Source organism: Perca flavescens, chromosome 18 (genome assembly GCF_004354835.1).
Source record: "Perca flavescens isolate YP-PL-M2 chromosome 18, PFLA_1.0, whole genome shotgun sequence".
NCBI lineage: Eukaryota > Metazoa > Chordata > Actinopteri > Perciformes > Percidae > Perca > Perca flavescens.
Window position 1 is genome coordinate 10,374,158 of NC_041348.1, and position 24,567 is coordinate 10,398,724.

At 45.1% G+C, this 24,567-nt stretch overlaps 1 protein-coding gene across 1 annotated transcript in view; it reads right to left on the bottom strand.

Moving 5' to 3' along the window:
- Window positions 1-21,476, bottom strand: part of kcnk13b (potassium channel, subfamily K, member 13b) — a 29,777-nt gene extending 8,301 nt beyond the window's left edge. Inside the window, exons 1-2 of the mRNA XM_028605380.1 lie at window positions 21,125-21,476; window positions 11,512-12,299 (exon numbers count right to left, since the gene is read on the bottom strand). Coding sequence (XP_028461181.1) covers window positions 11,512-12,299; window positions 21,125-21,461 — 1,125 coding nt within the window. The 5' untranslated portion in view covers window positions 21,462-21,476. The remainder of the gene's footprint in view (window positions 1-11,511; window positions 12,300-21,124) is intronic.
- Between the last annotated feature and the right edge of the window lie 3,091 nt (window positions 21,477-24,567).

A 24,567-nucleotide genomic window follows, 5' to 3' on the forward strand; every position in this document is an offset into this window, starting at 1 on the left:
AGACTTTGTGCAAATGACTCATTGGACTCGTTAGTGGAGGAGGATTCAGCAAGCAGAACCAGTGCATGGATAATGAATGGATCAGAGGACACACAGAGTCAGGAGACATTGAGTGAAGGGCTGTTGGACCAGTCAAGTCAGAAAGCTTCAGAGTTGGACTATGAAGGGCAGTCTGTGGATCACATCCAGGGCTCTCAATGTGACCAAAGCCACACAGGCAGAGACTTTGATCTGGACAGTTTAGTTGCAGAACCTGCCTCAGACTTACTTTCCACTCAGTCACACTCAGCAGACACAGAGCAGGTAGTCAGGACTCGAGCAGGCAGGGTCAGTAAAGAGTTGATCGACTCATTGAGTCTATGGTTCAAAAGCCTCTTGGCATCAGGGACTTAGCAGTTTCTGTTCAGAGAAAGTCTCAGTCACTTCTAACGTTGTTTTAGAGGGACAGATATGTTTGTTTACTTTACATGTGTACTTGTGGATATGCATTTGAAGGATGTTGTGATTAATGTAATGTATATTGAGTGTTTAATGTACATTGAAGTGATCAGATGTTTGTATGGTGTAAAAGGCATCATATTAATCTAGGAAGGGGCTAAGGCTTGATCACCCTTGGTTCCCTCTGAGCCGTTACTAGGCAGCTAATACAGCTGATGTCAGAGTTTAGAACTCTTCAGTGAACCCTGGTCAGGTTTTCACACTCAGTGTTCATCTCCCGATGTTGCCATTTGCTTATCCTGAAGGTATGGTTGAATTTTGGTGAAATCTAGGAGGGGTGGATGTAACCGATGTGTTCTAACTGTTATATTTCACCAAAAATCCATGTTTGTTGATATTTTGTTATTTATTTTCATATAAATCTGGTTTTGTGTGTATTTATTTTGGGGAGCTTTTATTTTGTTAATTTTATTCTGGCGGTGTGACCAGTTGCCTGTTAGTGATGTCACTTCCTGTATTCTCCTCAGTAGCGGTACGCTATGGTGAGGAGAGGTAAGACAATCTGAGCGCTCTGGTTCAAAGTGACTTAAAACATGTTAAAACCGCTAAGTAGAAGTTCTTACCATACTTTAACTGTCACTAGCTTTGTTCATTGTCATGGTGATATTTGTTTGAATGTGTACATACAGTTTTATTGTGTACGGCACTTTTTGTGTGAGATGCTAGCTCACTTCTCTCAGGCTAGCTTAATGAAGAGCACACGTGTGGATTCTTATGCGCTGGTTCTTTTCTCCCTCTCATTTAAAGGTGTGCTAGGTGCGTGTAGGAACCCAGAGCTGCTGTACTGATTTAATTGTGTGTTGTACACAGGTATGTGGGTACTCCCCTTGTTTTTTTGTGATGAAAATGTTATATTTATACATATAGTTTTTTGTTTGTTCATGTTTAAATTCTACATTTATTAATGAAATATAAAAAATTGCCGTTGGTATGTGGGGAAATGGTTTTGATTTTATAATGACATTTTGACTATACGATCACATTGAAATGTATTTTGTTACATTATTTTAATAAGAACACTGCACGTGTTTGTCAGTAGCGGTACGCTATGGTGAGGAGAGGTGTGCTATGTGCGTGTAGGAACCCAGAGCTGCTGTACTGATTTAATTGTGTGTTGTACACAGGTATGCAAAATAAAACCCCCGTTCAACTGGCAAAGCAGAAGATGTCTGTCGTCCATTACTACGCATACTGAAATTGAGGGAGTGTCAGGCCAGACCGGCTACACACACACACAGACACACAAACAAACAAACAAACAGACACACACGTAAAACAAGAAGAGGAAAGAAAACACTGAGAAACATCAAGAGACACTAGAATAGTTAGCTAGCTTGATCTAAGTGGAATAATGAAGCTGAAGAGGTGTAGCTACACTATGGCACTTTTCCTGTCTAACAGCATTGGTTTAGAACAAACGTTGTGCTAGTGTGCCTGGCTAAAGTTGGAGCTAACGGACTAGATAAAGTTGGAGCTAACGGACTAGATAAAGTTGGAGCTAACGGACTAGCTAAAGTCGGAGCTAACAGCGGAGAGTTGCTGATTCGGAGGACGCTGATTTTGGACCGGAGAGGACAACGGCGTGTTTCCCTGCTGAAGAAGACTTTGCCGTAGCTGGTGACTGGTTTTTGTTTTTTCGTGTTTGAGCTGTATTTCTGGGACTAACAGCTAACTGTAAGTTGGATTTCTGTGTGTTTGCTTGACTGAAGATAACGTCCTGCTGGCAGCTGCACGTCGACATGAGCTACCATTCGGCCCGCAACTTTTCTTTTTTTTTTTATTTCTCGGCGTGTGTGGGTGTGTGTGTGTGGGGGTAGGTGTGTGTTAACGCAGTGGTTTAATAGGGTTTGAGTAAGTTTTACATTGAAATGCTGTAAGGAGGAATCATTTTGTGTAGCTGGAGTGTTTTAAGTGGAAACGGATAGAGAAACGGGTAAAGGGGTAGCTAGTTGTGTGTAATATCATTTGAAGAAATATTGCAGTTAGCATATTTGAAAGGTGTGATTTGTGTTAAACAATACCTTTTTGTTAAAGAGTTGTCTGGGGTCAGTTATTCCAATACATCACAATAGATTTGCTGGTTAAAAGTAGGGTGGTATATGACTAATCCAAAATAGGTAAACCTTTGTCATAGTTACTTTACAGAAATGAACCCAAACACTTCATCATTCCAGTGTAAAGTTACGTATTGCAGCTTGGGCATTGCACCTGACAATGCAAGTTTGTCAAGTCAAATATCCTATATGGCTTTAATAGAAAAATGATCTTTGATGCATTGTGATGCATCGCGATATCGAATCGAATCGCTGACCTGATAATCGGAATCGAATCGGGAGATCAGTGAAGATTCACACCTCTACTTTTTACTGTGGCACCACTTTGAGATTTCCTTTTTAGTGAAATGTCTCAACAAATATTGGATGAATTGCAATGATGTTACAGACCTTCATGTTTCCTTTCAGAATTAATTTTAATAACTCTGTTGATCCACCTGATATTTCATCTAGTCAATCTAATCTAATCTAGCCTGGGAACCAGACGAATTTGACAAGCTCATATTTCATTTGCCCCGGCAACTACGTCTGGGCCCCGGCTTTCCAGAGTTCCAGCCGGCCAGGCCCTGGGCGGACCAAATTACAACCGTTTATCTCACGTGGGGTGGGTTTCAGATGATGACTGATAGAGCAGCGTCATGCTTGAACGTATTTACCGAACGTAGTTACTGAACGCATTCTCCGTCCAGCGCAATTTACCAGGCCCCACGAAACTCTGATCAAACTGTCAAACTAGGCAACGCTGATCACCTCTCTTTCTCCTTCGCTCACTGTCTGTCAGCTGCTCATTGTTCGCCTTCTTCTAAATTACTAGAAACACCAAAGCAGAACCAGAAAAGCCAAGATGTTATAAATTTGGTGTTGCTTCATTATTTCGGAGACAGGAAGTGTCGGCGAGTGTCGGATATTCTGTCGAGGTGACCGTCTCAATCGTGTGACGTGTGTTTACAGTGTTTGGTCCGTTTGACAAAGTGCAGTGTGAAAGCAAACCAAACTTCATCCCCCCAACACTAGAATTCAATGGTGTTTTAAGCCCCCAACGTCTCCTTCCAGGCAACGCAGCGACCGTTGACTTCAAGGCACCTAACTCTAACCCTAACCCTAACCCTAACCATAACCATAGCCTAATCCTAGTGGCAGCGCTGCCTGGAAGGAGACGTTGGGGGATTAAAACACCAACAAACCCCCCAAATCGCACCCAGTCCACCAAACTATAGGTGTGAAAGTGCCCTTGATTGCATAAAGATGGTACACCATTGTGCTCATTATAAATGTCTGGACCACTGACCAAGACTGTAATATCTAAAAAGATAGAGATTGGGGATCTGTTTCTAATAATTCTTGCACCCCATGCATACAGATAAAGTGTAACACCAATTTAAGCCTCAAGGATTATAACTAATTTCAAATTTACTGTTGCCACTAAAGATCATCGATGTTCAGCAGTCCCTGACTGAAAATGAACAGGTCAGTGTGTTCCATTGTGCAGCAGCAACATTCCAACTTCAAGGTTCACAAGGTTTGAGGTTCATTTATTGTCATTGTACAACACAGGGTTGCGCAACAAAATGTAATTGTAGTGCCTTTATGCTACGTATAAGAAAAGTAAGAGTGTGGAGGATGAGGTGGAGTTTAGGAGTTTCACAGCCTGGAGGAAGGCAGCTGCTCTTTACTCTGGTGGTACAGCAGCTGATACTTTTGTATCGCTTGCCAGACGGCAGCAGAGTGAACAGGCTGTTGTCTTTTAGTATCCTTTTGGTCTCTATAAAATGTCTAGTTTCTTAGTTCTCTTATTCCTCTCTCCGCAAGGACAATATGTACAAAACCACTTTCTCTGACTCCACATGCTATTCATGTAGGGCTCTGATGTCAGCCACTTCTGAAGCTGAATCAAACTTTGGAGCTGTTCTTTGTATTTCAAACGGGGACAACCACATTGTGTTGGCTTTGTGTAAGTATTCTAAATGTCATATCTTTTAATCTGCATTATGCGTATGCTGTAGAAAAACTACACACACACACACACATGCACACACACACACACACACACTCTCCACAGAGATTCCTTGCCTTATCGTTAGATGGTCATCTAGGATGTCTTAGTAAGTCTACAGTAACACGTTTCCATATCTTAATGGTTGTTCTTTGGGCTAATGGTTTTACACTGTTTGTTTACATCCTTCCAGCATCACACCATTCAGACCACAATTTTCTCAGTCAAAACCTTTGGGCTTTTTAAGCAGAATAATCATAAGGTGCGAAAATTCACTTCCCCCCCCTCCAGTTTACAATTATCCTGCGGTGAGTAAGCACAGTTTTGACATTCAACAGGTCACACTGCTAATTGGTCTCGTCTGAAAAATATGGTAGCAGTTATGGAAATGTATGAACAATTGACACCTCGGAGTGGATTCAAGGGCTGTTGAAGGGGTGACAGCAACGGAGCCAGGCCACATAATAGGAATATACGCTAGAAAACAGCAGCAAAAACCAACCTCTACTTACCGATATTTGTCTACAGGAAGTCCTTATTAAAATATTAACCTTACTATACGGTATAACCTTTGTTAAACTATTATTGAGCTTGCACATTTTAATTATATTTAGACAATAACTAAAATGATTTAACATTGGTTTCAATAATAGGAAGTACCCACAGGCCATAATATGATGTGTTTTGTTTTTTTAAAGATTATTTTTTGGGGCTTTTCCCTTTATTCGATAGTGACAGTGGATAGACAGGAAAGGGGGAGAGAAAGAGAGGAGGACACGCAGAAAAGGGCCGCAGGTCGGATTCAAACCCCGGCCGCTGCAAAGGACTCAGCCTACACGGGGCGCACGCTCTTACTGGGGGAGTTAGAGGCCGCCCCGTAATATGATATGTTGTGGTTCATAACGTCTCTCTCGGGTGAAAAAAACTTGCATGTCCAAAATCGTTGTTTTTCAGGAAATTAAAAAACGTGAAAACATTTTATTGAGCTTTTTTTTTTTTATCTCAGACGAAATCAGACTCAATCGCCTTGTCTTTGTTTAAATATTGTAATGAGCTGAGTTAATGTTTCCCTGTTATTATGAGTTCATCAGTTATGCAGATGTTTACATGTTTGTGTTATGCAATAATGTTACCAGCAGAGGTCAATGTGGTTATATCAGACCTATTTGGGTGGCGATTGTCTCGCGAGACAACCCGAATTTTGCGGGATTTTGGGTGGTTGAGGAAGTGCCTGGGCGGGGGTTCGGTCTGTTGTTAGCGACTGAATGGACGGCGTGGTCACGGCCAACAGTGACCTGAGTTAAGCTTTGTTACCTAAATAAATGCACCGAAGTTGCAAGCCAGTCATCGCCTCCTTATTCAACACTGCAGCACTGGGGTGCTCGTTACACTGGTGTCAGAAGTGACGGGCTGGTTTCTTCTCCGGTGTTAGCCTAGCCGGCTAGCGGGCCTACCGAGCGGAGCCGCTGTTTGTACCGTCAATGGACATGCCGCACGAGAAAGGAGCACGGCCAAAAGTTAAGGAAGAAGAGGTGAGCTACAGTTATGCCCGCACAGAGGGTCTGGCGGCGGAGTTTGGACGCGCCGCGGAAACCAAAGCCCGCTTGAAGTTGGCGGCGAGGAGCATGGCCAACGACGCGGGAATGGGCTCTGCTGACCCCCGACAGAGCGGGGGACGCGAGGAAGGCTTCCTCACTCGCACGTCGGCTCCACCACAGCATTACAGCGGGGAGAACGCGCAGCATGTATGGCAAAATGGCGGTGCCAATGCTTACCGAGCCCCATGTAAAACACCGAAGTACTCCAGTAAGGCAGACTGGCAGGCATTTCATGCCCAATTTGAACTGCTATCACAAGCTTCGGGCTGGTCAGAGAACAATAAAGCACTACAGTTAGCCCTATGCCTTACAGATGATGCACTAGCGTGTCTGTTACTGCTCAGCCCAGAGGAGAGAAACGATTATAAGGCTCTTGTTGGAGCCCTAGAGAGGCGTTTTGGACATTGTGAACAGCCCGGCCTCCTGCGCTCTGAACTGTCCAACAGACGCAGGCAGCCTGGGGAGCCCCTCCGTGTCTTAGCTAACGACATTGAAACTCTAGCCCGGAGGGCTTATGCCCACATGCCCCCTGCAGTACAGACGGAGCTTGCCAGGGATCAGTTCATTCAAGCCATAACCCCCAGGGGGCTGCGGATTCAGACCCAGCTCGCCCATCCCTGTTCTATACAGGAGGCTTTGGAACTGGCTCTGGAAAGGGAGATTGTGGAGGGTGGGAACATGGAAAACGGCCCTTGAGAGAGTGGTCCTACAGTGAGAGCCGCTGCATGCACTGACACAGCCCAAGCAAAGCCTGCATGGGCGGCTGAAATGACTGAACCGATCCGAGCTGTGTCCATGCATTCACCACAAAGTGCCACACGCCCTCGCCAACGCCTGCTGGTCTGCTGGGGATGCGGACAGCCTGGCCATCTCCTCAGACAGTGCCCCAAGCATTCCGACAACCAGGGAAACGGACCGGGGACCGTATAGATGGGACGGTACGGACCCCTGGCATTATGTCCCATGACGCATCATCAGGAGGAAGAGGAGCCAAACAGCACAGACGGGGGAGAGGGGCTCCAATCCCCCCTGAAGCAGACGAGAACACGGAATCCACGATGGTGGTGGGTTGGACTCATGCTGGGAATTTCTGCCACATTCCTGTCACCATATGTGGGGCCTCATGTAATGCCCTTGTGGACACGGGCTCCACAGCGACACTGATGCGGCCAGATTTGGTTCCAGAGGGGACGCAGTTGGAGCAGACTACAGTGCAGCTGAGGACAGTGACTGGTGAGCTGGCCCCTATGCTTGGTAGGGGGAGGGTGACGTTGAATGTGGGATGTCGAGCAGCAAATTTTACAGTGTGGGTGGCGCAGGTGCATGACCCTTGTATACTGGGGCTGGACTTTTTGAGGTCTGCGCCCTGCCTGCTGGATGTAGGGGAGAACACATTGACCTTCCCCGGGGGCCCCACTGTCAGAATGACACCACCTACGTGGTCCTAAAAGCCACACCCCCTGGTCGGGACAGCCGTGGAGACACACTGCCATGACACAAAAACCCCAGACGAGAGCAACAACTCCCCAATCCGCAGTGCCCTGCCTCTGGTGCCCCATGCCCCCGGCAACGACCAGCCCATCTCTGCACACTCCAGCTCACCTCCCCAAGCCCATGCTACTACAGTGGAGGGGAACAGTGTGACCGAAAAGGACGCATATCCATTACCCAGGGTCGATGAGTCACTGGACTTGGTGTCTGGCTCCTCCTGGTTCTCTTCACACGACCTGCGAAGCGGATACTGGCAGGTGCCACTCAGCCCTGAAGCAAGACCAAAGACCGCCTTCTGTATGGATAGAGGGTTGTGGCAGTTCCGGGTCCTCAGTTTTGGCCTGTGCAATGCCCCAGCCACCTTTGAAAGACTCATGGACCGGGTGCTGGCTGGCATTCCCCGTCAGAGATGTCTGGTGTATTCGGACGACATCCTGGCTCACGGGAGCTCCTTCAAAACAGCCTTGGAGTCGCTGAGGCTAGTGCTGCAGAGAGTGTCTGCGGCGGGCCTGAAATTACAGGGTACCACCTGTACCACCTGCTGCAGAAGGGCAGTGGCTTCACCTGGACGCCACAGTGCCAGCAAGCCTTCAACTCCCTCCAGAAGGCACTGACAGAGGCCCCCATCCTCACCCCCCCTGACCCCATGTTGCCATTTATTCTGGACACAGATGCCAGCGACATGAGCATGGGCGCAGTGCTAGCTCAGGCAGGGCCAGAAGGAGAGAGAGTAGTGGCGTATTTCAGCAAAACATTCAACAAGGCTGAGCGCCGCTACTGCGTCACGTGCCGAGAGCTCCGCCATGGTGGCGGCGATAAAACACTTCAAGTACTATCTGGGTGGCCGCCCCTTCACTGTCAGGACGGATCACTCAGCGCTTCAGTGGCTGATGTCCTTCAGAAAACCAGAGGGTCAAGTTGCATGCTGGATTGGAATGCTGCAGTCCTATGTTTTCACAGTGGAACACAGGGCCGGAGCCAGCCACGCCAACGCAGATGCCCTGTCCCGCCACCCCTGCGCCCTGGGCGGGTGCCGATACTGTGAGCGGAGAGAAGCGCGTGAGAGAGAGCTCCGTATTGAGGAGAAGACATGCCCCATGCACAAAGGGGCTGGACCAGTCTGCCGGGGAACGCGGTTGGTTGACGTGGCTGAGTGGAAGATACAACAGGAGCAGGACAGAGACATACAACCAGTGCGACAGTGGGTGGAAGTTGGACAGAGACCACCCTGGGAAGAGGTCACAGGGAGCTCCACTGCAACAAAAGGACTGTGGTCAGTGTTTGCGCTGAGAGTGAGGGACGGGGTACTGCAGAGAGCCTGGAAGGAGCCTGCCACGGGAAAGGAAAGGTGGCAGGTGATAGTCCCCAGTTCACTGAGAGACGCTGTGCTGAAAGCATCCCACGGGACCACAGGGGCGGGGCACTTTGGAGTAGCTAAAACACTCCGCCGGCTTCGTCAGGGATTTTACTGGGGGCGGGCCAGACGGGACGTGGAGGACTTTTGCCGCCGCTGCGACCTCTGCGCGGCCTATAAGGGCCCCCCGGACCAGTCCCGCGCACAACTACAGCAACGGGCAGTGGGGGCTCCCATGGAAAGAGTAGCTGTGGATGTCATGGGTCCATTTCCCCGCACGGACACAGGCAACCGGTACGTTTTGGTCGCCATGGACTATTTTACAAAATGGCCCGAAGCGTATGCAATACTAAATCAGGAAGCAGAGACAGTGGTTGACGCTGTGGTAGAGGGCATGTTCAGCAGGTTTGGGGTGGCAGAAACCATCCACAGTGACCAAGGGAGAAATTTTGAATCACAGGTCTTTGCCACCATGTGTGAGCGTATGGGCATGCATAAGACCCGGACCACAGCGCTGCACCCCCAGAGCGACGGCCTCGTTGAGAGGTTCAACAGGACCCTCGCTAAGCAGCTGGCAATCCTTACCGCAGAGCATCAACGTGACTGGGACACGCACTTGCCCCTTGTCCTCATGGCCTACAGGTCTGCTGTTCAGGAGTCCACCTCATGCACGCCTGCCCTCCTCATGTTGGGGAGGGAGCTAAGGACACCAGTGGAGGTGGCCTTTGGCAAACCCCCTGACACCCCTGCTGTTCCCCCAGGGAGAGAGTACGCCAGGAGACTCCAGGATCGGATGGAGTCCGCCCACATCTTTGCCCGAGACCAGCTGGAGAAAGCGGGCATGAGACAAAAAAGGAACTACGACATAAGGTCAAAGGGGAGACACTTCTAAGCCGGAGAACTGGTTTGGGTGTACAGCCCACGTAGGAAGAAGGGACGATGCCCCAAGTTGGACTGTCATTGGGTGGGGCCCTGTCAGGTCGTGGAACGGATGGGTGAAGTAGTGTACCGAGTCTAGCTGCCGGGAAAAAGAAAGAAAGTCGCACTCCACAGAGACAGATTGGCCCCGTGCAGAGGAGACTCCCTCCCTTCCCAAACGCCTGTGTGGAGGGGCGACGGCACAATCACTACACGCAGACACACCCACGAGACCTGTCAAAGCCCCGTTCCCCCTGCATATACTTCCCCAGAGACAGTGAATGACCCCCCTGTTCACAGCCCTCCTTCCCCCTTCCCACCACACGCACCTTTCACTGCACAGGGGTGTAACCCCGCCCACCAGGCAGAGGCGCCTGCGTCCCCCACTCGTCCACGGCCGCGGAGACAGAGACGTCGGCCGGGCCATCTCAGAGACTTTGTGTAGTCCCTCGGGACGAGGGACTTTGTTGAGGGGGAGCTGTGTAATGAACTGAGTTAATGTGTCCCTGTTATTATAAGATAAGATAAGATAAGATAATACTTTATTGCCTGTAACACAGGGTTCCAGAAAATTGTCTTTGACAAGTCTCCAGTTACAAAGAGACATTCATACATACATATAAAAACAAGACATGGGGTGAATTGAGGTATCAGCTGACTGTAGTGTTCATTTTGTGCTATTCAATATGGCTATTGCAGATGGGATGAAGGATTTCTTGTAGATGTTTTTCCGGGCCAATGGTACCCTAAAACGCCTGCCTGATGGTAATAGCTGGAAGGAGTGATGGAGGGGGTGAGACGGGTCCTCTGTGATCAGTTTGGCTTTCCTGATCACTGAGCGATTGTACAGCTCAGATAGGGGAGCATGGGATGAGCCAGTTATTTTGGCAGCGTGATTCACTATGCGTCAAAGTCTTGTTTTGGGTTTGATGGTGAGTTGGTTGTACCAGGAAGAGATATTGAAAGTGAGAACTGATTCGATGAGGGAGCGGTAAACCAAAGTTAGTACGTCCTTACTGATATCAAAGGTTCTGAGTTTCCTGAGCAGGTGTAGACGCTGTTGTGATTTTTTGTATATTATGTCTGTGTGTTGTGAAAATGACAGGGAAGTGTCTACTTCTGTGCCCAGGTACCGAAATACCTCCACTTGTATGAGTTCATCAGTTATGCAGATGTTTACATGTTTGTGTTATGCAATATTGTTACCAGCAGAGGTCAATGTGGTTATATCAGACCTATTTGGGTGGCGATTGTCTCGCAAGACAACCCGAGTTTTGCGGGATTTTGGGTGGTCTGCCCGACAGCGACAATATGGAGTTTCTGCATTGACAACTGTGCAGGAAAGCTGCAATAGAGCATTCCAAATTCAATACAGCTTATAATGAGTGATATGACGAAGAGCAGGGTGAATACGGAGTTAATGGCCACAGTGAGCTACGGGGAAACAAAATGACTGACTCAATGTCCTTTCTGCTACTCGTGTGAGCAGTCTGACCAAATTATTCTGGGAGATAACTGAATATCGTGTGCCTAATATCACACGTGACTACATTAGACACACAAGCTGTCGGCAACACAACATGCCCCCCGCCCTGAAGATCTCACCTTGTTGGCGGCCAGGAAGTCCCTCATGGAGATCATCTCCCCAGACATCCTGCGCCCATTGTCAGTCTCGCTCTCGTTGATGGCGTCTGTCTCGATGGAGGGGTCCCTGCGGGCGCGCAGGTGGCCCGGGGCCACCACGTTCCGCCGGGGGTGCCGGTGCGGGTGATGACCCCTCCTGGGGAAACAGCAGCGGCAGGGGGCCTCCAGCCTCCTCAGCAGCCAGTTGAGGACCTGCTTGATAACGATGGAGATGATGTTGAAGAGGGAGTAGATGCAGCAGACGCCGGTGAGGATGAAGAAGAAGTTGCCCAGGCGATACGCGACCGTGGCGTGGCCCTCGTAGACGGCCCGCTGGCTGCTCACCATGTCGCCAAAGCCGATGGTGCTGAAGGCCACGAAGCAGAAGTAGAGCGAGTCCAGGTAGCCCCAGCCCTCGGCCGCCGAGTACATGAGCGAGGCGCAGCAGGACACCAAGATGGCCGCCGCTCCCAGAATGAACATGACACAGTAGACCGAAGGCTTCCAGCCGGCCAGATCTTCCCCTTTCCCCCCACCACTTCCTCCAACTTCGCCTGCTCTGTTCCCCTCCGAGACCTGCCGGCCATTCGATGCGAGCGCAGCTTTGTTGTGGCGTCGCTGGTGACAGGACTTGAGGACGACGGCAATGACGGTGATGACGCGCTCCAGAAAGAGGTTGAAGAAGAGGATGGTGGCCGCGCAGCCGAGCAGGCCGTAGAACATCAGGAAGACTTTTCCTCCAATTGTGGCAGGAGTGGTCATCCCAAACCCTGGGATAAACACAAACACAGTGTAAACACATATGCAGTAAGTAGACATTGACACAGTAATACAGTGGTAGTACAGGATCAAAAAGAATCAACACTGAGAGTAGTTGAACGACTTGTCCTTCGCAGGTGTGTGTCTGAATAAAAGGATAGAAGTAATTACGTAAAAGCATTACCATCCCTTGAAAAGGCTTACTCAATTTCCCCATTTTATTTCACAGACACACACACACACACTTAGAAATGAGGAGACGAGTGTGTCCATCAGCCTCCAGCTGCTTTTATTTACCTTTTAAACCAAACTCACATTGTCTCTGTCATTAACAAAGATAGCTATTACTGTTCTCCTCTTCTTGGGGGGGAAATTAAACTCACACAACTGCCTCGATCTACTGGGTTGCCATTGGTGACGCGCTCGCTCTCTCTCTCTCTCTCTCTTTTTATCACTCACTTCAGGAGCTGAGGGGGTTTTCAGTCCAAGCACATCACGGCAATCAGTCCCAACGCCTAACATTTTGACTGTATTCCCTCCAGTCACTTGGCAAGTAAAAGAGCCACTGGGGCCACTATTCACATCTCAATTTAATCATTTTCTTCTGTTTGCAAAGGTAAGAACCCATTAAACTGTATTTATAAACTGAGACGTGGGTTGTGTGTGACTTCTCCTCTGTCTTTTGTGAACTGACAGAAGAATAAAATGGGAGTCAAAGGTCTTTCCATCGACAGCACCATTCTCGGCGAGTTCTTATCCCTCATTTAACACTGAAAGCTCGATGAAGCACCGTCTGTCTACGTGTCTTGTCGGTTTGACATTGGAAATTTGAAAACATACTGTAATTGGCGCGGCAATTACACAGTTACATGCACTTACTTATGCACTACGTCTTTTGTAGCTGCTGTAATTTCTTACAACCTAAGAGCCCTTTTCACTAGCGAAACAAAGCTAGAAACATTTCTATATCTCATGTCACGAAAAACATACTCGGAGGATTTGATTGTCTCCACATTCGGATTTGTTCCCAAGGCGCTAATTGAGCTGGAGAACACGACGATAAAGGGGTGGGGGGTGGTGGTCACGCTGAATATAAATACAGTGGAGGAAATAAGTATTTGACCCCTTGCTGATTTTGCAGGTTTGCCCACTTACAAAGAATGCAAAAATCTACAATTTTAATCATATGTACATTCTAACAGTGAAAGACAGAATCCCAAAGAAAATTCCAGAAAATCACATCATATGAATTTATTAAAATTGATAACCATCTGATGAGGAAAAACAAGTATTTGACCCCCTGGACAAACAGCATGTTAATATTTTGTAGAAAAGCCATTATTGGCCAGCACAGATGTCAAACGGTTTTTATAGTTGGTGACAAGGTTTGTGCACATTTCGGCAGGGATGTTGGCCCACCTCCCTGCAGACAGCCTCCAAATCATTCAGGTTCCGAGGTTGTCGCCTGGCAACTCGAATTTTAAGCTCCCCCCAAAGATTTTCAATCGGATTCAGGTCTGGAGACTGGCTAGGCCACTCCAGAACCTTGATGTGCTTCTTCTTCAGCCACTCTTTTTGTTGCTTTGGCGGTGTGCTTAGGGTCGTTGTCGTGCTGAAACACCCATCCTCGACCCATCTTCAGCTCTCTCACTGAGGGAAGGAGATGTCGGTCCAGAATTCCACGATACATGGCCCCGTCCATCCTCCCCTCAATACGATGGAGTTGTCCCGTCCCCTTGGCTGAAAAGCACCCCCAAAGCATGATGTTGCCACCGCCATGCTAGACGGTGGGGATGGTGTTCTTTGGGTTGTACTCGGTGTTCTTTGCCCTCCAAACACGACGAGTTGAGTTGAGGCCAAAAAGTTCTATTTTGGTCTCATCTGACCACATCACCTTCTTCCAGGCCTCTTCTCAGTCGTCCAGGTGGTGAATGGCGAACTTCATGCGGGCCTGTACATGTTTCTTCTTGAGCAGGGGGACCTTGCGTGCGCTGCAGGATTTCAATCCATGACGGCGTAGTGTGTTACCAACCGTTTCTTTTGTAACTGTGGTCCCAGCTGCCTTCAGTTGATTCATCAGTTCCCCCCTTGTGGTTTTGGGATGATTCCTCACCGTTCGCATGATCAGGGACACCCCACAAGGCAAGATCTTGTGTGGAGGCCCAGACCAAGGGAGGTTGGCGGTGGTGTGGTGCTTCTTCCATTTCCTGATAACTGCACCGACAGTTGATCTTTTCTCTCCAAGTTGCTTTCCGATTCTCTTGTAGCCCATCCCAGCCTTGTGCAGATCAACAATCTTGTCCCTGATGTCCGTAGAAAGCTCTTTGGTCTTGCCCATGATGGTGATGTTGGATGCTGGTTGTTTGGGTGTTGACAGGTGTCTTTTATACAGGTAACGAGGTGAGGCAGGTGTATTTGATGTAGATAATTGGTTCGGATTGGGGCTGTGTCTTAAAGAAAGACTAACTGGCTTGTAGGAGCCAGAATACTTGCTGTTTGTCCAGGGGGTCAAATACTTGTTTTTCCTCATCAGATGGTTATCAATTTTAATAAATTCATATGATGTGATTTTCTGGAATTTTCTTTGGGATTCTGTCTTTCACTGTTAGAATGTACATATGATTAAAATTGTAGATTTTTGCATTCTTTGTAAGTGGGCAAACCTGCAAAATCAGCAAGGGGTCAAATACTTATTTCCTCCACTGTATATATATATATATATATATATATATATATATATATATATATATATATATATATATATATAATATAATATAAATAATAGTTTATGAAAGGACTGCCAGGTAAACATAAAGCAGATTATTCAACATCAGTCAAGAAAAACATTGAAAGCAATAGTTGGGAAGTACGCTTATTAGCTTTCATACTGAGAGTTAGATACCACTCTCATTTGTCTGTTAAATATGAAGGTAGAGAAAGCAGCTGCTTAGCTTAGCTTAGCACAAAGACTGGAAATGGGGAAACAGCTAAGTTGGCTCTGTTCGAAGGTTAAAAAAAAATTCACCTCGCCACCACAGAAAATAGTCTAGCACATAACCCTCTGCAAAGCCACCACTTGGCGTTTACACTCTGGTTTTCTGTGCGGATTAAACATACTGGATATGAGGTGTTAATTGGTGAGTTTTTGAAGTGCTGGCCATTCATATAGGAACTATTAATGTTTACATCTCACGTTGTCACAAGCACATGTGTCTCATCCATGAATACGCTTCCTTCTGTGTGGTGATATGGTCGACGGGTGTAGTTCGGTTGAAAGAAAATAATTCTTACATGAAACTGCTCACAACCAAGTCTGTGGATTATTTTAAGTAAAGGTCATGATTTCTAGAAAGAGACATTGCTGTTGAGTTTTTCAAATGTATTTTTTTTTTTTTTACTCTTTGAGCACCACAAGCTGAGTGCCAGCTAGTTCCATTATATTGGAGAGAAGGCAGACATCTCTATGGCAGATATCTCCAACACTGGGCAACTCACAGCAAAACAATCTAGATTGATAAAAAAAAGCCCTGCAGGTAAGAGGAAAAATATTTATTTTTGATTCTACGGCAATTTCTCCATTTCAAGAGTCTTGAAGCTGGAGTGGGAAGAGCTGACCTGTTCTGTAATTTTCCCATTTCATTTTTTCTTTCAAAAGATATCCTCAGTGTTGCATAATTTGTAGCCTGGATGCCAGCCGAACTTAGCCCCGCCCACAACATTTGAGGTCGGGAAGTTCGGTCTGGACTTGATCCGTTGTGGAGCAACTATGCTCGAACCAGAGCTGTTCGGTCCAATCAAATTGTCAGGGCGGGCTTTATACGATGATGGACAGATGATCAACAGTAACGTAATCAACCACGTCACCAAAGAGTGCTTGGGTTGAATTTGTTTACAACTTGGTTGCTCTGATTGGTTGTAGGTCTATCCAATTGAGTGCAGAGGCATTTTCTTTCCTGGTTCGGTTGAAACACACCCCATAATCACAGCCCAATGGAGCAGTATCAGACTCATGCTACGTTTACACATTCTATTTTCATAAACGGACATTTCAACCTCTCGGTTTTCAGAAAAGTGTTCGTTTATATGTACCCATGTATATATGCAGTCAATGCAGTCAAGAGCATGCCAGACCTGTAGGTGGCAGTGTAACGAGAAGCTCAAGCCCACGTTAGCCAATCAGAATCCTGAAAATAGCAACAACAGCAACCAATCACATCCTCTATCTCTCTCTCGGCTGCCTAAACCTCTGTTTGTCTCAGTTTACATGCAAACGTGCAAACGAAGTTTTCCAAAATCTCCACTTTGGCCGGAGTTTTTAAAAATAATCGTTTTCAGTGATAAAAACAGGGTTTTCGTGTAAATGAGAGGCCAAACCGCAGGAAAATATCTGCGTCTTCCATTCGTGTAAACGGCCCCTCAGATTCTGACTAGAATCTGAATCTGAGTATGACAACGTCAGGCTACATAATTTGCGTAGTGACCCTGGTTCTAAAACCAGGGTCACCCAAAATACCTCCTCCAACTTCACAACATTTCCCAATTCATCAAACTATTGCTTTAAATTTTAAAAGTAAACCAATATATGCAACGTATGCATATCATACATTATAATATATATTATCACCACCTAAAAATACAACTTTCTTTTGCTATTCTCTCAAGTATCTACGTCAGCGGAACTCTAAACACGAGGACTTATGTGCATATGTTCTGACCATGCATACATAAAAGCTGTAATGCTCCCTTGTCCAGTTCAATGGGTTCATCCAAGCTCTGATGCACACAGTCCTCTGCCTGTGAGGGGCTTTCCCTTAAACTGCTGTATATATGTACTCCAAAAATGGAGAGATTAAAGTGTTAGATAAAAAGGAAGACGAAGAGCATAAAGAGTGATCGCTCAAAACTGATGAGAGTTGGCGTAAATTCAACAATAGAACGTGTCTGATTGCTGACTGGATTCACGCTATAACAAGCATACAGCATACACCATCTCTGCAGAAGGACCTTGTAGTATTAGCTTAGCCTAGCACAGATCCTGCAGGTAACTGGTTCCAACTAGCATACTGCTCCGAATTGTGACAAAAGTGACAAAATAATGCCAACATGTTCCTATTTACATGTGATTTATAGAGTCACAGCGTGTACAAAAAACAACGTAACATGAGACACAGCCATCTTCTAACAGTAAACAAACCGGGAACTATATTCTCAGGCGGAAGAATATAGTACTTGGGCGGAGTGATATGCCCGCAGCAAGCCTTTCTGAGAATATAGTTCCCGGTTTGTTTACTGTTAGAAGACGGCTGTGTCTCATGTTACGTTGTTTTTTGTACACGCTGTGACTCTACAAATCACAACATGTAAATAGGAACATGTTGGCGTTATTTTGACACTTTTGTCACAATTCGGAGCAGTAGGCTAGTTGGAACCAGTTACCTGCAGGATCTGTGCTAGGCTAAGCTAATGCTGGAGCCGTCAGGCAGCGTTACAGCACGCACGGAGATGAGAAGGGTATGTATCGACTTGTCTAACTCTGGGGGTTACGGTGAATAAGCTAAATTCCCAATAAGTCGGCGTGTTCCTTTAAAGCATTGGCAAGCTGTCTGCGTGCCTTTTTTTCATGTCGCTGACTCTTCTCTTAGGAGGCTGCTTGAATGCTACTTGATGAGACGTGGTAAAGTTTGTGATAAAAAAAAAATCAGGATGTTGTCTTCACTGCCCTGTCAGAGGTCTCGGAAATGTGCAGAAAAGTTGCTAGTAAATTGTCTAGGAAATTGTCAGTGGCTTTAGTAATCACGAGAGAATCACGGGAACAATATTGTGATCACCTCTCCTTTTAGGCCGCCATCAATCACAATGTGTCCGTTAAAGTAGAGCTGCAAGGATTATTTGATTAATCGATAAGTTGTCGACAATTAAATGAATCGCCAACGACTTGGATAATTGATTAATTGGTTTGAGTAATTCTTTATGAAAAAAAGTTTCTCTGATTCCTGCTTCTTGGATGTGAATATTTTTCTGGTTTCTTCACTCCTCTGTGACAATGAAGTCAATGTACAAAGTATTTGAGTTGTGGACAAAACAAGACTTTTGAGTTCTCATTGACATTTTTCACAATTTTCGGACATTTTGTAGACCAAACAACTAATCGATTAATCGAGAAAACAGTTGAGAGATTAAAAGGTTAATCGACGGTTAAGTGAACTAACATCCTACAGCACACCTGAAAAAATCCCAGAGAAGTGCGAAAAGATATGGTGCTCTTTCTTGGCATTACTTCCATCATTACATAAGTTTAACTAGTACATCTGTATGTAACTTGCTCCCCTTTAATATTTAATATTTTGTCTACCATACTTCTATGATTATTTGGGACCTCATCCAGCACTTGATTTTATTTTATTTTGATTTTCAGATGTAACCAAAGGTGAACTCATGCAATGTTTTTATATATATATATATATATATATATATATATATATATATATATATATTTTTTTTTTTTTTTTTTTTTTTACTGTACCAGGGTTGAGGGTGGGGGTTGATGAGGGGTTCTGATTCTGTCTGTTCCTTTGTTCGCCATGTTTGTAAAATTATACATATAAAAAAGGCTTCAATAAATATATCTTTGAAAAAAAAAAGGTTAATCGACCATGAAAATAATCGTTAGTTGCAGCCCTACATTAAAGAACTTGATACAGTCCTTCATCAACAATACTCCCATTTAAATGCTGATGACCAAAGCCCATGTAATCAAAGGGTCTGTTAAACTGTCAACCATATGAATCAGCTCACACCAATCACAGATGTTAAAAAAGAACTACCCATCAGGTACTGGGGAGAGAAAAACAGTAAGAAAAAAGTGTGCAGGTACAAATTAGAGGTATTGACACTGTGTGTAACAGTGCTACTGGTTCCATGGATGTCTCTGTTTCTCTACTTAGTCTGACACACTGACACCGATGGCTCCGGTGCTCTCAGGCGGCCCTGGACACAGCCGGTGCTGAAATGGAAAAATGGTTGCCAAGGAGAAATCTTGCTCTGATGCAACCATGAAATTGATTTTTGTTTCAGTCTAGTCTGGTTTAGTCTCGCATTGCCAGACCTTCCTCCACAGCGCCGTGGAGAAGGGTCTGGCTAGTCCACACAGCATTCGTACTCTGGTTTATTGGCATTTCTTTAAAACCAATCACAATCGTCATGGGCGGCGGAAATCCAGCGTAATTTCCGCAGACAGTGAAGTCAATTAGAAGCACTTTTCCGGTGATGGCTGAGCGTTACTGCTTGACGACTTAGATGTGACGTGAACAACCTGTCTCAAAGTCTTCTGGTAGCTGTGCCAAGAGAAATCTCAATCATTCCCAATCTTGCAGAAATACTAAAGTATTTCCAATCCATCAAAAACGTTGCTGAAATATTTTTGTTCCAATGCTTTTCATGGACTCTCTTCGGGCTTCTCCCTTGACTGTATGCCTCCACGTCCCCCCGATTGCCTGCGAGCTTCTCCTGACTATACGGTAATTTCTCTACTCTGCGACAGAAAGTTGCGTGGTTATGACACAATCGTTAGCCTATTTTTACAAAAAACAGCTGCTACAGGGCCGTAACGTGAGATACAAGGTAATGGAGCCTTTTATACATTGTCATGTTTCTTTAGAAATAAACAATGGACAAATAGAGTCTTTAAACGCTTCAGATGTAAAGTTATTCGCTGTCAAAGTGATGCTTAAATGAATGGGAGTCAATGGAATGCTAGCTAAAGGTGATGGCCGGGAGGTGGAACGCCATGGTGGTTGAACCTAATAAATCAAGTGCTAAGACAACAAGTCAACTAATCTGTCATTTTGGTCTTTTTGTATGCTTTTGCATGCTGAATGAATGCATTTGCCACTTTGCACACGTATATGGTCATTTCTAATCCTGTGTCAGTTATTGTATGTTTACTGTCCGAGTTTGTTTTTGCACCGTACTGTATGCTGAGCCACGTCTGAGACGATTTTCTGCCATGACAGACAATAACCTTTTCTGAATCTGAATATCCAAGAAACTTATGAGCACATTTCTGGTAAACACAAGATTTAAAAGGTGCTGTTGGATGATTCTTTGTGGAAAAACTCTGTTTTACAGATGGTAAATGGATCGCATTCACTTTTTGCTTTTAGGCTTAACGACCACTCAAAGCGCACAGATCTGTCGAGCGAATCAACCAATCGATTAGTCGGAAAAATCAGATGACTGTTAGTCGACTAAGGATTTCTTTAGAAGAGGTCAGCCCTACACTTAAAAATAAACGTACAGTAGGCCTACATGAAAAGATAAGATGTAGTAATGTGTATGCTGGCTCACTACATGGCTCACCAATCTAACTACCAGAGCCACTATCAATAATTCTGCTATGACAAGTCAAACATCAACCACACTCAAGTTTGATTAAGCACAACCTGGCTTCTGACATCCTTCCAGCACAAAATACAGTCATAGGGTAAGTTATTTCAATTCATTTTTTTTTTTTTTCATTTTTGGCTCATGGAAAGTGAGTAAGTAATAACCTTGATATCGGAGACTTTGAGTGGTTGCAAAAGATGGAGAACTATGCAAGACAAAGACACTTGTTATAGTGAGTCACATTAAGTTGTAATAACACGCAAGTGAACACAAGCATACACACACACACACACACACACACACACACACACATAAGTTCATAACTGACGACGGTCTCAAAAAGATAATAATTTGTGGATTTTAAAATGTACTGTACGTTTACAGAAAAGAAGAAGGAAAAGATGATAGTGCTTGACGCGGTTTTTAAAATGCCTGTTTGTCTCCATCTCACCAATGGTTGACACCACAGTTCCCACGAAGTAAAAAGCGCCGGTGAAGTCCCACCGAGGTCTGATTGTGTCCACGCGGATGCCCGCCACGTTCGCCTCCTCGTAGTTCCTGAGGAAGTTATTCAGGTCTTTCTTACTCAGGTTGTACTTGTGGCTGAACTGCTCGAACCTCTGCGCCCAGCGCTCGTTGGCCTCGCGCTCCTTGGGCTGCTCCAGCGCCGAGAAGACTGCGGCCCCGCACAGGAGGTAAATGACGATGAACAACGCCAGCAACAGAAACCTCGCGTTATCCTCGTTTATGGGACCGGAGCCGCAGCAGCAGCCGCTCCTACATGCCATTATGTTGCTGTTATTGTCCCCGTTGTGAAGCTGCAGCGAGGGACCTGTGGCATGGTTAGCCTCGAACACCAAAAAAATAAAAAAAAATAAAAAATACGCACAGTCCTCGGGCAAAAGAAACGTTGACAAGATTTTTTTTTTTTTTTACGACAGAAAAGTCCTGCGCAATATAAGCAAATTGTTGTTCAGGCAGGTTATGATCGAGTTCTCCCAAGGCTGTGGATTTGGCATTTTTTTTTTGTTGCTCACGAGGCTTCTATGTGCAGTCCAAGTCTAAACCGTTAATCCAAAACGCGTCCACATATCACGACCCATTACTTCATCTCCAGCGGCCGCGGTCTTAAGGTCTGGGTTGCTAAGATGCTCAGAGAGGAGGAGAGAGCCGCGCGGCAACCTGTGGATGCGGAGAGGCGTCCTGTTGTGTGCTCTCATGTCCTGCCTCTCCAAAGAGAAGTCTCCACCCCTGCGCGCGCGTTTTACGCACAGCAGGATTGACAGATATGGATGAACTTACAGCCTCTGTCCAGTCATCACTATATGCGAAGTGTATTTAGTCAGATCTGTCGAATTTCCAATCCAATTTCCAATCAAATTTCCAATCCAATTTCCCCCAGTTCGTAAAAAAAAAAAAGAGAAAAGAAAAGAAAAGAAGGCCGAATCAGATAATGAGTCCAGGTATTAAAAATGTTTGACCCGCAACCCAACTTTGGAGGTTTGATTCTGACAATATAGAGCGCGTTTGCATAGTGAGATCAATATGACTTGACCTTTTCGCGCTCTGGTGAGGGATTCAAGCTCCTGTCCGCCGTTACCCGGGGACGATGTGAGCAAATGTCACAACGGAAGGACGCTTCGAGATCCATTATTCAGGATCGCAGGGACAACAGAAGAGCTATTTCTGTCAAACCGGGGAATCTAACAACATGATAACGCGCCCAAAAGACATTTCAGAACCCTGGACAGAGCAGCAGCCTTTCCAGGTCACACTTTGCTAAGCGGTCTTGATGTAAACTTACAGCTTGCTTATATTATAGGAAGACATGAGTGGTAACTGTTAAGTGCTTGAGCTTTAAATAATGTAATGGACCATTTTTTTTTATGGATATACCAAAGTACAACTTCGCCAGAACTAGGGCTACTTTAGAAAAAAGTGTTAATAGTACCAATTGTTATTAACATTTTGGACTCTTTAACATTACGTATACAGAAGCTGATATTATATCCCTGTAATATTGTCTCTTAAAGAGACCTGTGCTCATCCTCTAGTGTACTAAGGCTGCAACTAATGATTATTTTCATTGCCGATTATGTGTTAATTATTATCTAGCTTATTCGATTAGTTGTTTGCTCTATGAAACGGTAAAACAATGTGGATCAGTGTTTCCCAAAGCACAAGATGACGTCCGCAAATGTCTTGTTTTGTCCACAACTCAAAGATATTCCGTTTACTGTCACAGAGGAGTGAAGAAACTACAAAATAATCACATTTAAGAAGCTGCAATCAGAGAAATTCTAGAATTTTCATAAAAATGACTCGAACCGGTTACTCGATTTTTAAAATAGTTGGCGATTCATTTACGAAGTAACAGTTGACAGCTAATCGGTTAATCGATTAATCATTGCAGCTCTAAAGTCTACTGCAACTGGTGATAGAATTATCAGTGTGTAGTGTTGTTTAATTAGTATCGATGGTGCGTTGCTGTGTGGAAAGGAATCCGCCGACACTGTTTCTTGATTATAAAGGTTTATTTACATCGAACAAATCAGCATCATGTACAAGCCCTGCAGAGCTCTCGCTTCTCAGATTCTCAAAAGTCACTCTGACTTTCTTTGTTTGAACATGGTATATATTCTATAACATATGTAACATAGATGGGGGAGGAAAAAATACTTTGACCAATGGCTACAAGCCAACTGGCCTTATTTTGGAGGGGCCATTGATAATGCAAGTAGAGTAAAGTTCATCTGGGTTTCTTTGTTACCCAAAGCTTAAATACAAATCATATAGAATATGCAGATACAATAAGATGACAATATACCTCAGTAGTAAAGCAGTACTCTGAAGTGAAACTAATACAGTAGTATTACATTAATATAGTAGTTCATGATTTCACCACATCACATTGACACCATGATCCGTATTTAGTTTGAAACAATAAACGATAGAATAGAATTTCCAAAAAATGGACATTTCCTTACAAAATGGTACAGTTCCAGCTCAGTGACTTGATTGTGATTGAATCTATGCCTCAGGTTATTGTTAAATCAACTTTATGTCATGTTACTACACTTCCTAAGCAGACTCCAATGGAAGCCATTTTTAGTGTGTCCTATTGGGGTCTGTCACTACCCAATGTGAGCCGAGTTCAGATGTGAGTTGAGCATGCGTCACTTTGCGACAATGATCTCAGATATCAGTTCTAGATTAGAGGCTGAAAGTAGCCTACAAGAACCTGCTAACGAGAGACTTCTGTAATGTCAATACAATAAAAATGGACCTACACAATGAAGTTTGTTCACTGCTGGCTACAAGTTAGCAATCAAGCGCAACAAAGGCTGTCACTTGAATGCCGTTTTGAGCTAACGTTAGCAATCAAACAATCATAGATAGCTAAAACGTTTCTGAAATTACTTCCATCTTCTGTAACTGTTTGTAATGATGAGAAAAGGTTATTATTTTATAGATTTCACAAATTTCAGTATGCAAAGTCGCATATTTGCGTATCAATGATGTCATCGCCACACCCCTAGATGCTTGTGTTCCTGCTGAAGAAGCTATTGAGCCTATTAGGGTTACTAGGGCAAAATATTATGCTCCTGTGCCACCACGCTGAGCAAAAAAGGCTTATGGACAACCGCATACGCCACATCATTTATGCGCATGCTCCGCCTCTTCGTCTCCATTTTTGGTGAATTTCTGTAGCAGAAACAGTGCCACCTATAGGCCTGGAATATGAAGTAGCATGTTGAGTCATTTAAAAAAAATGGATCCATTGGGACGCACATATTCTTGAAACGATGCCAGGGAAGATGGGGGAAAAAAAAGATTGTCTTGATACGTGTGGACGTGGCCTCCGACTCTCTCATATTTACCCGGATGTTATTT